This window comes from Thermomyces lanuginosus (genome assembly GCF_041956635.1).
Source record: "Thermomyces lanuginosus strain ATCC 200065 unplaced genomic scaffold VTN49scaffold_12, whole genome shotgun sequence".
In the NCBI taxonomy this organism is placed as follows: domain Eukaryota; kingdom Fungi; phylum Ascomycota; class Eurotiomycetes; order Eurotiales; family Trichocomaceae; genus Thermomyces; species Thermomyces lanuginosus.
In genome coordinates this window covers 346,374-360,615 of record NW_027192346.1, presented here as the reverse complement: position 1 = coordinate 360,615, position 14,242 = coordinate 346,374, and the positions used below count along the sequence as shown (strand labels likewise).

The following is a 14,242-nucleotide window of genomic DNA, read 5'->3' as shown; positions in this document are numbered from 1 at the left end:
ATCGTAGCACGCTGCAAATGTAGATCACACCTTGGCAGGGCCCGGAAGACAACCAAAGTAATTTTCTAAAATCTAGAACGCATTCTCGACGTCGATCGCCCAGAACCACGGGTGGGACAAGATCTCCTTCGGTGACGTGACGGCCTCTTTCTCGGGTCCTTCTGTAGGTATAGGATCCACCAGATGAGAGCCTTGACCTGGCGAACCTCTTCCCCATTCCAACGGCTCTGCTTGATGAAATGCCTCCTCCAAGGACGGTTCATTCAGCATTAGCAGCAATTCCTCCCTGGTTTGACGCCTCCAAGGAAGTTGCTGATTGAAAATTATCCTCTCGGGCGGAAAGTAGAGCGACGAAATCCTTCCAATGCTGGAAGAGCTCATCGGGAAGGGCCCCAATCCGACCGATGAAGGAAAAAAAAAAAAAAGAAGTTGCTCTCCGGCGATAAACTCGAAGTTGAGGCTGCCGAAACTCCAGTGTCCGAGTGGGGTTCAGTCTTTCAGGGTTCCGGTGAGAACCACCTCGGGAGGAGGCCGGAGACCCAGGGGAGTAACCGGCCTTTTTCGGGGGGTCGGAAAAGAAGTATGCTGTTCATAAAGGCAAAATGAGCCTGGATTCACATCTTCCCTCTGCCAAGTACATCCCCCGACACCGAAGCGATGTTTGTTAAAAGCAAATAGCCTGTCTCCCGGTTGGAAGTCCCCGTAGACAATACCTTGCTCATGAAGAAACGCGAGAGCCTGTAGTGACTGCTTCGAGATGCCCTTCACCATGGGAATCGGGTTAGCTCAAAGACCAGACACTTGTGGAAACCATTTGCCCCATGGAGGTCAAATTCGTCCAGTAGGCGAGTGATATAATGGGCTGCTTTCTCCGGTGCCGTTGTGTTGATACGGTGAAGAATCTGGAGCTCGGTTGTCGATCCCGGGATATTGGAGATAAGGATCTTCAGGGCAACGTAGCCGGCATTTCTCAGCGAATTCAGCGGCATCGCACGGAGATAGGAAGGATACTGCGGTACCAGGCGAGCTTGAAGCCCCCTCACCCAACTTCCGGATTACTTGGTACCGACCATCGCTGAGGACGTCGCCGAGACCAATGAGGTGATATCCCCCTCGGTGGTAATCTCTACCAGCTTGCAAGGTAATGTTATTTCTTCAATCTTGGCCCATGGTGTTCTAGTATTTCAACGGCAGGGTGGGGGGAGGCGAAACGCTCATCTCCGCCACTGCGAAGGCAGATGAGTACCGATGCAGTACTATAAGGCTTCCGAAATAAGTACAAAACTTTGATACGGCACCAAGCCTCGAATGCGATGAAGTCTCGGTTTTGTTAAGGGACCCAGGGACATGCCATATACGCTATGGCGGATGTGGGATGTTATGAGACCTTCAATCCTTTGCACTTTAGTTCGGTCCGAAGTTCTCTAGTCTTTGACGGTTCTTTGTCTCTTCACACACATTTGGGCAGCTTCTTGCATCTGCACATGTCCATGCCCTTTTACCCGGCTGTAGGGCTTGATCTCAACAAGTGCATGGACTTTATTACCGGTCTTGTCAACGAGGCGGCCATCCGTTCGTGCTTCATATCCTGACTTTAACGTTTGCCCTGAAGGCTTCCCTCGCCGGCGCCCCATCGTTCAGCAAATGAAAGAATGGTGAGGGGTTTGAGAAAGAGAATAAGCGCCTTGTTTATTATCTGTTTATCTTTTCAAGGAGCAGGGTACCGATGCTTGCCGCCCTTAGAAATGGGGGTAGACGGCTGGCAAAGTGGATAGACAGTCATAGAATCCGCGCCTGACTGCTCCGTAAAGCATAGCCCAAAGTCTGTTGCGGGTCTGATGTGCAACAGGAGAATCGTCGGCGGATATGGTTCAGTACGTGTTCGATACCTGTATCGTTACACGCACATCACTTGCTTCCAGTTCGTCTCCATTCGTGTCCTTTGCATTCCTCCTGGTCCACTTTTCCTGTCTTCTAGTCTTTTTGCCGTCCTCCCGGCCTTCTTTCTGTCTTACAGGCCGTTTAGACGTCTCTGTTCCATGTTTTCGACCTGTGTCCGGTGTTTCAGCACTCTTCAACTCGGTTGTACCGTCCCATTTAGGACGCTACTCTTTTCTAGGAGAGCTGAGACTAGTAGTGCTTCACGAGTAAGAACATCCCGAGCTGAAGAGATCCGTCATCATCGTTATGCTGGGTGTTTCCGCAGTACAACGTCCATGACTCAAACTCGTAGATGCTCTACCCGCGGTAATCAGCACCGACACTCGAGAATTATTGCGGGTTGGACTTACTCTTGATAGCACCTGCCTGAATCTAGGTAAACAGTACGTTCCACTTTCGGGCTGCGATACCCAGTGATGTACATGAAGAGGTACTTGGACAGCAAGTCCGCTCGGTCGATGGGTTCCTCTGCTCGTTGGCGTGACAATTTTGGGTCGTATTCCGGGAACTTTCTCCAGATCCATTCATCCGGAGGCTCGACGAGAACGGAGGACGGGGCAAAGAAGCAGGGGGAGAAGTCTGGGTGACCATCTTGGAGTTCAATCGATACAGGAATCTGCCAATCGGAACATTTTAAGATCCTCTGGAGTAAATGAGAGTGTTTGTCTCATCAATGAGTGTGTCGAGGTCCTGGAGAGCTTGGCGACCTGATTTGCTGCGTTCCTTAGGTTCATTTTCGGAAGACATGACGGATAGGGAGAAAATAGGAGACTAAAATGCAGATAATCAAGGCTGAGTTGAACCGGAGCAGAAATGACGATGTTCTTTAAAGTGGGAGAGAAACACTGAGACTGTTCAAGTAGTTCGCCCTTGTTGTGGGAAACTTCGTTGTTGTGAAAGCGACTTGATCTGTGAGGCAGGAGCACGTCAGTCATAAAGTGAAGCAAATGCTTCTTAATCATGAAGGTAAACCTGCTATTGCCGGTTTTAGGAAGGTCTCTGTAGGTCGCGAAATTGTCAACGGAGGGTTTCGTTCGTCACATGACTCAGTAAGTTGCGCAGATAGCTCCCTGTTTAACTCCGTAGTATGCTGTACTACTACTACTAGGTATCTACCCAATACTCCATACCCCGGATTCTGACTTCGTAATGGAAAATAAGCTCTCGATAATTGGTCAGTTATAGTGCCGCTCCAGTAGAAAGCTTAAGCTGCTTTGATCTGCTTCGAACACCAGTGTGATCCAGCAGAGGACGAGTAAAAATACTGGCCACGAATAACTTTAAGTCTCTGGTCAACACCTTGTCCGAGAAGTAGTTCAAGCATCCGTGCCGAACATGTGCATAGCTAAGTAGAGAGCCTCAGGCAGAACCCAGCTTTAAGGTCGAGGTCATGCTTGGACTTAAGTGAGGGCTTTAACATCCACGCTGCCGTACCGATCTGAAGGGTCAGATTTCAGTTTGTGTACTCAGTGCAATCCCCACTATCAATGGGACGACGTTTTGGTTCACTGCATATCGATTTCAGTTCTACCCTTTTGCTCAAAGGGGATTTCCAGCCAATCACCGGAGGAAATAGCCACGACGAGCTTGGAAGATACAGGTAGAGATTACAAACACAGAGTACACGCACGGGAGACTTCTTCTAGGAAATCTGTAGAAAAGACTAGGTACATGAAATTTCTCTTGGCGACTGTGGACCATGAACACAAGTCACTACTTATTGTCTTGTCGTAACTCGTTAGAACGAATGGGCGGGAGTCGTCTGACATCTCCAATATAACCTCTTTCGGGCATCCATGGCGGAGACCTGAGATCCTATGTTGAACGCCCACTTACACCATACGCCTGACGTCGGGAGCGTTCGAACAAATATCCAAAGGTTACCCTGTTCTGCGGAGCGAGGAAAGACCCCTGGTTGTTGTTAGAAAAAGACTGGTCAATGTGGCACCCATCCCATCTCTTCAATGGCCCACTGAATCCAAGGTCTATGAACGGAATCCAAGATCCTCCAAATCTTGGATATTAGCACGGTTCCCCATCCCTGAAGCCACCAATGGCCCTCGAAGCGCTTGAGAATTATGCAAAAAGGGGCAAAAATGGCAGCAGCCTCCTGCGTTGGGTTTTTGAGGAGCGGCAGAAACGTGTCTGACACGGTGAACTGCCACATGAACGCATCAAGCAAGTCGAGGCGGTGTGGTGCCTCGGACAGATCTAAACTCAGCTGCATGCGAAGCTCTTTGATTGCGACGTTATATATGGATAGCAGTGAGGCGTCGTCAATTGTAGCGTTGATTCGATTTTGGAGGTCCTGAAGGAGACTGGAGTTTTCGTGTTGTGGTGCATGAGATGCGTTCCAACGAGCCTTCCATCGAGCTTCCCCGTGAGCGACTAACGGTTTAAGTTGTCCTGTGTATGTAGTCGAGTTGAGTGCCCGATGTAAGTGCATGATACCCTGGAGGAGAAAAAGCCAGTCTGGAAAGGCAGAGTCACCCATCAGAAGCGATATGTCCTGGCTTTTTGGGCATCCTAAAGCTATTTGTGGCATGCAGCTCAAGAGCCGGGTTAGCAAACGTTTGTCTGCCTTCCTAGACGGTCAAAAATGCAGGTATGAAATTCGCTCACCGAAGAATATAGTAAGCATGCTGAACATCCAAAGATTCTCTAGATCCTCCGGTTTCATATCAGCCATCAACCGCATAGCAGTGCGGCTTGCGATCTGATGATATGTAATGGCGCGGTTGACAAGAAAGTCTCTTCTTCCCGGCTGATGGTTGGCCATGTGAAGAGCAGAGACGGCCAAAATGGCTCGCATCACATAATCGCATCTGACTCCGAGTCGGATGGCGGTGCACTTCCAGAAATCGCGCCAGACGCTATCATCTGACAGCGTTGAGTACGTGAAGATGCAAAAATTATGTAGCAGTTCTAGGTCAACAAGATTAAGGTCTGCGGCAGGAGCAGCATTTGCCGACTGGACCACATTCGGAGCGACGGGCGGAGGTCTGGCCACTGGCCGAGTCGAAGATCCTGTTGGTCCTGTCGGATCATTTGATGGCAATGTTGATGCGGTCGGCACTCGATTGTAAGCACAAGGCACATTAAGCCTGACACAATTTCGGCAGGAAGGCTTATTCTCATCACACTAATGGAGTTTCTTTGAGTTAGCAGGTGGCTGAGGTACAAAACGAGCGCTAGATTTTAGTACGTAGTACCGCTGTAGTACTAAGGAGAAATAAACGAAAAGTGCTCACCTTGACTTTGCGGAGCTTGCACGTCCTACATCCATTCCTCGACTTTGTGTGGCTGCGTAGGCGCCGGACAGGACTACTAGCAGTATGCGAAAGGGATGTCACGGAAGCAGGCTGCAATATTTCGTTGCAGTGCGTATTCGAATCATTGTGGCTTGAGTCATTGTTGCTGGTGACGGTGCTGGTATCGTGGTCCATCGACATGCCTACCAATGTGGCAGTACCAGTACCTGTTCTAGTGGTTAGGTTAGGGCTCTGCTGCTGTACCAAGCCGCTGAAGCGACGGGTTTAAGGACCGCCGGTCGGGTTCGCATTCTCAGGCAATCGGGATAAAGCGCGAGCGACCTCGGTCCTGACGCGGGGACCCACATGTATCTTTCAAGCGAAATACAGCCAATGAAATCGTCTCAGAGCTCCACACTGTCCGACGTCTCGCTTTCAATCCGAGCAAACCGAGAGGCCTCTTGCTTGATACTTTGGCGATCCCGTTAGGCTCGGATCCTCGCTTTCTGGAATCAGGCATTGCCTCGAATCAGTAGTTCGGGTTCACTTGAGCCAGGGACAAGTTCTATTCTAGGAATCCTGCTGGATCATACTGACGCATGAGAATGAAACGTCGCCGTCTGCTCCAATTGAGCTCTGGACAACTAGATGCGCAAGATAGTCCGAAGTACAAAAAGCAGAAAAAGCCTCTCTTATGTTGGTGTGCTCAAACTTTGCTGAAATCTCGTCCCTCCTTTCACTCTGGATAGAAAGCATTGTGCCGTTTTGCCGGCTGTCCTCCTCGTTGCGTACCATTTGTTCGCATCATCCCTTGATAAAAGCCAATGGATAAACACTCATCAGCAGCAAATTCTGCGGTTACGACACACAATGTGGCGGAAGGATTCGATTTTAAGCTCTATCGATATGTTCCTTCGCTCCCTGCAGCCATTGTCAGCGTTGTCGTTTTTGGAATCCTGACTATTCTCCATGTGTGGCGGCTTTACCGAGCGCGAGCATTCTACTTCACAGCCTTCACCGTGGGCGGTCTATGTAAGTAGCACTCTGCGGCAGCCACCCTAAACGCATTGAATGTTGTCGCTGATAAAATCTTCTTAATCAGTTCAAACAGTTGGTTACTGCGGAAGGATATGGTCTCACTTTGACCAAAATTCCATCGGCGGTTTCGTCACTCAAGCGATCCTCATCCTTGTCGCACCAGCCTTATACGCTGCGTCAATTTATATGATCCTGGGACGTTTGATTCGTACGCTCCGAGCGGAACACCTATCCTTAATCCCCATCAAGTGGGTGACCAAGATCTTTGTCACCGGCGATATCATCTCGTTTACTCTGCAGGCAGGAGGTGGCGGTGTGCAATCTGCGGGAACATTAGACCTCTTCAAGATTGGCGAGAAGATAATCATCACCGGATTGTTCGTCCAATTGGCTATCTTTGGGTTCTTTGTGGCCGCGTCCGCCCTTTTCCATTATCGGGTATCAAGATCTCCCACCGACGTCGCAGTTGGGGGTGATATTCCCTGGAAACGGCACCTGTGGGTGCTGTATTCGGCCAGCGCCCTCATCTGGGTTCGGAGCGTCTTTCGAGTTGTTGAATATCTGCAAGGCAACGATGGATATCTCATTTCCCACGAGGTATTCCTGTATGTCTTCGATACCTTGTTGATGGTTGTGGTCATGGCTATCTTCCTGATATGGTACGTCGAGCATCTCGAGTCGACGCACGAACATGGAAAGGGGGAATCTTGCAATTCCAGCGACGGAATGCTCGAAGAGCTCCCTCCATCCAGTCAAAAGCAAAGCATCCAGAACTACTAGACTGCTCGTGATCATCTTAATATGATGTGCCCAGCTGAAATAATAGAAGAACGTGAATTCTCTTGCCGAAGAGGTGAGAGCAATTTTCCCAATGCATATAATTAGACGCCTGTCCCATCCCATTCACGCAGGTCCATACTAGTCATCAATCCTGTCCTTGTGAGAGGTTCCGCTGCTGAATACACCGGAATTTCCGCCCCTGTGAAGGGATTTTATCAGAACTGAGGCTATCGTATGATAATTTCACTCTCAGTTGATACAACTTATGTGTGAAGCTTCGAATGATTTGATTCTCACGCATGCACAGAACATGATCGTTACCCTAACCCTAACCCTGGAAATAGTTCTTGGCAGTCTTCCTGTTTGATATTGGCTCATCGTCGAGCCCTGACAATGGGTCAATGGCACAAAAATAAATTAACTAGTTGATTCAAATCCAAAATGGCAAAAATCACAATTTTACAAAAACTTTGCAAATTTGAAATTCTACGAGGCAGCCCTAATTTCATAAGCCCAACCGGAGGATGTCTTTAACGGCATCCTGCTTGTGCATCTGTAACTGCAGCACAGACTTAAATAGTGCTTTTTGGCTAGGCTGCAGCGGCTGATGCTGCTATATATGTATTATCATTCAGGAACCGCTGTCCCTACCGCAAAGTCGAGCACCAGACGAGTATCATTCCACCGGATTGAGACGAACCACCAATGTGACGTCATCGAATAGAAGATCGAGAAACCCTTAATCCTCAAACATATCTCCAGTCCGCCATGCCACCAAAACATCTGTTCATCCACAAAATTCTGTTAATGTGTTGGACGTACAAAGTACTTTGTCCACGAAACAGCACAACTGGCCATCATTGCTCATTCTCCAGTTACTGCCTCTCATATCAACCAGTCATGGTGGCACCCATCCCATCTCCTCAATTGCCCACTGGATCCAAGGTCTATGGACTGAATCCAGGATCCGCCATACCTTGGATATCAGCACCGTGGGCCATCCCTGCAGCCACCAATAGCCTTCGAAGCGTTTTAGGATGACGCAAAAATGGGCAAAAATGGCAGCAGCCTCTTGCGTGGGCTCCTTGAGTAACGGCATAAAAGTGTCCGCTAGGGAGAACTGCCAGACGAACGCATCAGTTACATCGAGACGTTGTGGTTCCTCGGACAAACATAAACTCAGCTGCGGCCGTAGATTGTCGATTGCAGTATTGTATACGGATAACAGGGAGGAGTCGCTGACTGCAGCATTGATTTGTGCTTGGAGGTCCTGGAGTAGATGGGAGTTTACGTGCTGTGGCGCGTGAGATATAATCCAACGAGCGGCCCCGTGGAAAATTAACGGCATGAGTTGTCCTGCATACGTAGACGATTCGAGCTCCCGATGTAACTGTTGGACACCCCGCAGGAGAAATAACCAGTCTGGAAAGGCTGACTCGCCCATGAGCAAAGATGTATCCTGACTCTTGGGACATCCCAGGGCTATCGTGCGGATTCAAAACCGTGTCAGGAATTTTCTGTGTCATGTAGGAAAATGAGAGACCACATACCAAAAATCACAGTAAGCATGCTGAACAGCCATAGATTTTCTCTATCCTCCGGCTTTAAACCCGTCATAAGTCTCATCGCAGTGCGGCTTGAAATTTGATGGTAAGTAATGGCGCGATTGATAAAAAAGACCCTCCTTTCAGGCTGGTGGTGGGCCATATGCAGAGCGGAAACGGCCAGAATGGCTCGCATGACATAGTCGCAGCACACGCCGATCCGGACGACGGTATACTTCCAGAAATTGCGCACGGCTCCGTCGTCCGACATCGTTGTGTATGTAAATGTGCAAAAATTGTGCAACAATTCCAGGTCGTCCAAATTGAGGTCTTGGGGAGTAGCAGCATTAGCGGAAGAAACCACATTTGAAGCGGCTGGAGGAGATATTCTGGGTTCTGTTGGGGTTGATGATCCTGTCAGTCCTCCTGACGCCGATGGCGATGCTGCCGGTGATCTAAGATAGCTACAGGAGACATTGAGCCTGACACAATTTCGACATGAAGGTTTAGTTTCATCGCACTGGAGGGATTTCGGTAAAGTTAGCAGGAGAGTTGAGAAAAAGCATGAATGGACACCTAAGTAGTACTTATGCTCCAAGAAGTGCTGCACAATAGGAGTGACAGGAAAAGCTCACCTTCACTTTCCGACGCTTGCAGGTCCTGCACCCACTCCTTGATTTTGTGTGGCTGCGTAGCCGTCGGACATCATGTGAAGACGGCTCCGCAGGTGCAGGCTGCAATTCCTCGCTGCTGCGCGTATTCGGATCATCAAGGCTGGCGCCGCTTCCGTTGGTGCCATTGCTGGTGTCGTGGTTCATAGTACATATGCCTATGCGATAGTACCTAGTGGCTACTTTTAGGGTCTGCGGTCCGAAGCGCGAGTTAAAGACGGGCCCGTTCGGATTCGCATTTAGGAGCAATCGGGATAGAGCAAAGGGGTGTCTCGGCCCGAACATTCTACGGTCCACACCTCCGCGACCAGCAACAGCAAATCAAATCGAACGATAGATCCCACTTTATTTGACATCTCGCTTTCTTATCCGAGCAATCCGACGAGTGTCCAAATACTACAAAATTTGATGTACGGCAGCCCCATGTAGGTCCTCTCGGATTCTCGCTTTCTGAAATCAAAACCGTGGTGACATTGCCTCGGATCAACAGCTCAAGTCTTCTGTATATTAGTACCCATCAAGCCGCATGAGCCAATCATCTCGTGAGCATGCCATCACCGCACCAACACTGTAGGACTACAAGTACCACAGTTCTTCTCACATTTAGGCATCACAATTTACGATGGAGCACGATACGGAATTGAATGAATGTTTGGGAAGGTCCCGATTGTATTGATCTTCGAAACATCACCATGAGCAAGGAAGTCCACAATACCAAAGTACTTAAGCCACGCAGAGTTCGGTGTTTGGCAATGATGCCGTCCACTCCCAAGGCCGCGTCTCTCTTATCTTATTTATTGCGTTGCGCAGTCGACGTCAAATCAATCTTTCAGCTGTCCTCCTTGTCGTGATATTTGTGCACATCGACCTTTATTCGAGAGGATCAATGGAGGGCTCCTCGAACGCCAATGCAGTCAGCACTGCAGCAGACCAAAAAGAACTCGACTTTCAGCTCTATCGATATGTTCCTTCGCTTCCGGCAGCCGCCATTAGCGCCCTCGCTTTTGGGATTCTAACGGGTCTCCATGCGCGGCGGCTCTACCAAGCTAGAGCATTTTACTTCACAGCCTTCGCCATCGGCGGTCTATGTAAGGATTAGCTTATAGTCCGTAGCTTGCGCAGATGTATTGAAAGCTGTTGCTAATAAATATCCTTGGTTAGTCGAAACAATCGGTTACTGCGGGAGGATATGGTCTCACTTTGACCAGCATTCCCTTGGCGGTTTCATCACTCAAGCGATTCTCATCCTCGTCGCACCTGCCTTATATGCTGCTTCCATCTACATGATTCTGGGACGTCTGATCCGCACACTCCGAGCAGAGCACCTATCCTTAATCCCAGTCAAGTGGGTGACCAAGATCTTCGTCGCAGGCGACATAGTCTCGTTTACGCTACAGGCTGGCGGCGGCGGTATCCAATCCTCAGGGAACCTGGATCTGTTTAAGGTCGGCGAGAAAACCATTATTGGCGGACTGTTTGTCCAGTTGATATTCTTCGGCTTCTTTGTGGTCATGTCTGCCCTTTTCCATCATCGGATATCAAGATCTCCCACCGATGTCGCCGTTCGGGGTGATATTCCTTGGAAACGGTATCTTTGGGTCCTCTACTCAGCAAGTGGGCTCATCTGGGTTCGGAGTGTCTTTCGAGTTGTTGAATATATGCAGGGAAACGATGGGTATCTCGTCTCCCATGAGGCCTTTCTGTACCTCTTCGATACGTTATTGATGGCGGCGGTCATGGTCATTTTCCTAATATGGTATGTTGAGCATCTTGAGTCGACGCGCGGATACGCAAAGTGGGAGCAATACGACTCTGAGAACTGTATGCTTGAGGAGCTCCCCATTACGTCGAGAGCACAGCGCATGGGCATGGATCTTCGTCGAGAATACGCATAAGATGCACTTTGTTTAGAGGCAGAGGATTATGTCAACCTAGAAATATTTTCTTTTCGTTGTACCGTAAAGGTTAAGGCGTGTTTCTCAAGACACATTTCTCTTACCCGCAGTTACTTTGTCCAAGATGATCCCCATAACAAGTCAAATAACAGGGGAACAGATATACCGGGGATTAATACGTAGGACAAGGATTTGACAAAGACTCGGGGGCTTTAGGTCAATGGTTTCAACTACTAGTGCGAGACATAAATGACTCTCCCAATCCACCATTTTGCTCTATGTATATACTCCCTGAAGCTCTCAGTAGCTCTGGAAACAGGACGTTCACCGGAGTCGAGGCGGATATTTCTCAGTGCCGCTGTAAATCAGGCACTTTAACTGGATATCCAGGGTGCCAGGAGCCCGTTGCAGCCATTCCCCATGCCACTCTACTTGCACACTGATGATTCGTAGCTGGGCGAATGTCCTGAAACGAACAACCTTCAAAGTTGGCATATCGAATATTTTCGATATGGTGAATCTGCTCTTCCTATGCATTCAGATCCATTATTCACTTTGTTCGTTTCAAAGGACGAAGCGTTCGAGAAGTTCCTTGATATTTCATTATATTTGTGATTTCTGAATCAGTAAATCTCTTCTCCCCTAAAACAGGCTATACTCGATAATTCCAACACGTTCTTATTTACTATTTCTCCACGCAACAATGCTAGTCGAAGAGATCAAGATCACATTCAACCATGCTAAACTCAGATAAAGTGTCCATGGAAGCGGGAGGAAGTGATCTATTTTCTGAAGAGAGCCGCACTGGCTAACGCTCACTTGGCTGTGGTTGTGTAGTTTGGTTGCATCTTTGTGATAAGGCAGCCGACGAGAGATCAGCAATGTGTGGAATAGCAGCGGAACGGATCCAGTCCCCCATTGTACGGTAGATATAAGCATAAGAGGGGCGTATGCTAATAAGAGGTCATCTATATCGTCTACAAGGGTTACTGACCTCTTCTACTGGAATGGCGGGATGAAGCGATCGAGGATACAATGGTTTTTGGCTAGGGTATAAACGAACTGCAACCCGGCAGGACTGAACATCAAGCTCAGTCGGGTACGCTGACGATGAGGTGTTCAAAAAGGTATAAATACGAGATTGACGAATGCTATGCAGTAACTTCTACTACTGTCATCAAAGAACCGAACAGCCCGGACCGAACGGGCCCAAGTGAACCATACCCCACTGAGCCTGCGCTGGTCGGACGAACCTCGAGAAGGCGGTGCGGTGCTGGCAGTCGTTCTCATCAGGTCGCGGAATTCAAGGCCATCGACGGATCCGGTCCTGTACGAGCCTGCCTCGGTCGGACGGCCTTTGGGTAAGTAGGTAACGCAGTTCTGGAAGTCGTGCTCGTTGGCCCCATATAGCCGTCTAAGTGCGGAGGATCCCCACTCCGGTAACATCAGAGCAAGAAAACGCTCGTTTCTCAACATAAGCAGCGAATGATGATCAGAAGCGTTGCTGGGAGAATTGAGCAGTCCCAGAGTATTCGTCCGATGAATCCATAGTCTCCATAGTATGTTCTTCACCCTCCATGCGGCGTCATTACAGCTTTGGCTCCTCTAGCCATGGTGACGTGAACCAATCTTGAGCAGGGGTGCAATTGCACGCCTTAAATCTAGGGCCAACAAGGAGTACTGCACATATCCAGGAATATTCCAAATAGGCATAGCGTTTTCAGATGCTCGATTAACTGTCAACTGGTCTTAAGGCTCTCATATCCAACTCGTCTGTATGTGCGCTCGGATGATGATAATTCGGTGCGCGGGCTTTGGACGAAAGTATGAACTGAACATTCTCAGCCCATAGCCATTACCGAGCAACAACAATGACTCCCGACACTACGCCGCTTCTTCCCCACCATCCAAACAGCCGTCCTGCAACTCCGAATCGGCCGACGCCTAATCCAAATGGTCGCAACTCCGCGTCCTGTCGCTGTATATACTCAGCGATTCCGGGAAACACCCGCTCCGAAATATCGTGAATCTCGATCTTGTCACGGTCGTATCCCGCTCGCACTAGCATGTCACGATAAGCGTCAGCCCGCACAAAGTTGGACCACGGCGTCGAGCCCAAGAGGCACACGACGCGCAGGATGAGCCGCTGTAGCCAAGTTGTCGAGTCGGAGAGGATGAGATCAAACGCCATGATGGATGCATTGAGCTCCTTCCGCGCGTAGGCGAACAACGGCTCACGTGAAGGGTGAAAGTGGTATAGGGTGTCCAACGCAAGCAGCCAGAGTTGGCAGTCAGTGTCGCTGCCGCGGTGGGCGAGCGCCATCACCGCTTCTCGCAGCTCAGAGTCCCAGGATTCGGGGCGCGCTGCGTCGGCGCAAAAGAGGCGTAGGTCGGGCGACTCGCCGTTCAATCGTCGGCGAGCATACTCCTTCTGCACTGGATTGAGTGTAATGCCTACGTAGCGGTTAACGAGGGCGCGCCGGCCTGGTGCGTCCTGCGTAAGATACATCGTCTGGTCACCACAGCCGAAACCCACGTCGATGAGCCGGACGCTTGATGCCCTCGTAGATGCTTTGCCATCCTGGTCGAGCAGTCTGGCATGTTGAAGGACTACCTCCAGGAGTCGCTGGCATGCCTCTGGGAAGGTTGATCCTGGCTAAGTTGATCCATTGATCTCAGTCCTATTGTTGTCGCACCACGGAGACCATCATATCCGGCAAGCTACAGTAGTAGTCGTTGCGGTTGCATACCTCCCAGTAGCCCATGTTCATCCACATTGACCTCGGCGGAATGTCAAGGTTAAGAATGGCATGCTCTAGTCCGTAGAGATTGTCGTCCTTGCCGCGAAAGAGCACCATCGTAGGACACACAAGCGAAAATGCGAGAATCCAAAAAGCACTGCCTTGTAGCGACCGCGTAATCCATTGCCGCGTAGACTCGGGAAATATAGTAATCTGAAAACTGGGATTTATATTCAGAGCATAAGAGGCGGAAATATATACGGAGCTGGTCAAGATGACTGAAACCAGCCAACGTCGTGCGAATTTGGACCACATTGAAATACATCAATAGCACAAGGAATGAGCGACTGCGAAAATCGAAAACAATTTTTAGCGTTACAT

The 14,242-nt window shown here is 49.5% G+C and overlaps 5 protein-coding genes across 5 annotated transcripts; 2 read left to right on the top strand and 3 right to left on the bottom strand.

The window, feature by feature from the left end:
* Nucleotides 1-3,877: 3,877 nt before the first annotated feature.
* On the bottom strand, nt 3,878-5,393 carry VTN49DRAFT_230 (uncharacterized protein; the record flags this gene model as incomplete). The annotated part of the gene is made up of 3 exons (XM_069410010.1): nt 3,878-4,473; nt 4,564-5,083; nt 5,193-5,393. 3 exons carry the CDS (start codon nt 5,391-5,393, stop codon nt 3,878-3,880), a joined length of 1,317 nt encoding a protein of 438 aa, XP_069271691.1.
* Nucleotides 5,394-6,016: 623 nt separating this feature from the next.
* On the top strand, nt 6,017-7,010 carry VTN49DRAFT_229 (uncharacterized protein; the record flags this gene model as incomplete). Its single annotated transcript, XM_069409998.1, has 2 exons — nt 6,017-6,224; nt 6,295-7,010. 2 exons carry the CDS (start codon nt 6,017-6,019, stop codon nt 7,008-7,010), a joined length of 924 nt encoding a protein of 307 aa, XP_069271690.1.
* Nucleotides 7,011-7,908: 898 nt separating this feature from the next.
* Nucleotides 7,909-9,510, bottom strand: VTN49DRAFT_228 (uncharacterized protein; the record flags this gene model as incomplete). The annotated part of the gene is made up of 3 exons (XM_069409987.1): nt 7,909-8,492; nt 8,561-9,074; nt 9,190-9,510. The coding sequence occupies 3 exons, from the start codon at nt 9,508-9,510 to the stop codon at nt 7,909-7,911; spliced, it is 1,419 nt and encodes a 472-aa protein (XP_069271689.1).
* Nucleotides 9,511-10,111: 601 nt separating this feature from the next.
* Nucleotides 10,112-11,120, top strand: VTN49DRAFT_227 (uncharacterized protein; the record flags this gene model as incomplete). Its single annotated transcript, XM_069409976.1, has 2 exons — nt 10,112-10,313; nt 10,387-11,120. The coding sequence occupies 2 exons, from the start codon at nt 10,112-10,114 to the stop codon at nt 11,118-11,120; spliced, it is 936 nt and encodes a 311-aa protein (XP_069271688.1).
* A 1,855-nt stretch (nt 11,121-12,975) lies between these two features.
* VTN49DRAFT_226 (uncharacterized protein) lies at nt 12,976-13,978 on the bottom strand (the record flags this gene model as incomplete). The annotated part of the gene is made up of 2 exons (XM_069409965.1): nt 12,976-13,776; nt 13,871-13,978. 2 exons carry the CDS (start codon nt 13,976-13,978, stop codon nt 12,976-12,978), a joined length of 909 nt encoding a protein of 302 aa, XP_069271687.1.
* Nucleotides 13,979-14,242: the final 264 nt, after the last annotated feature.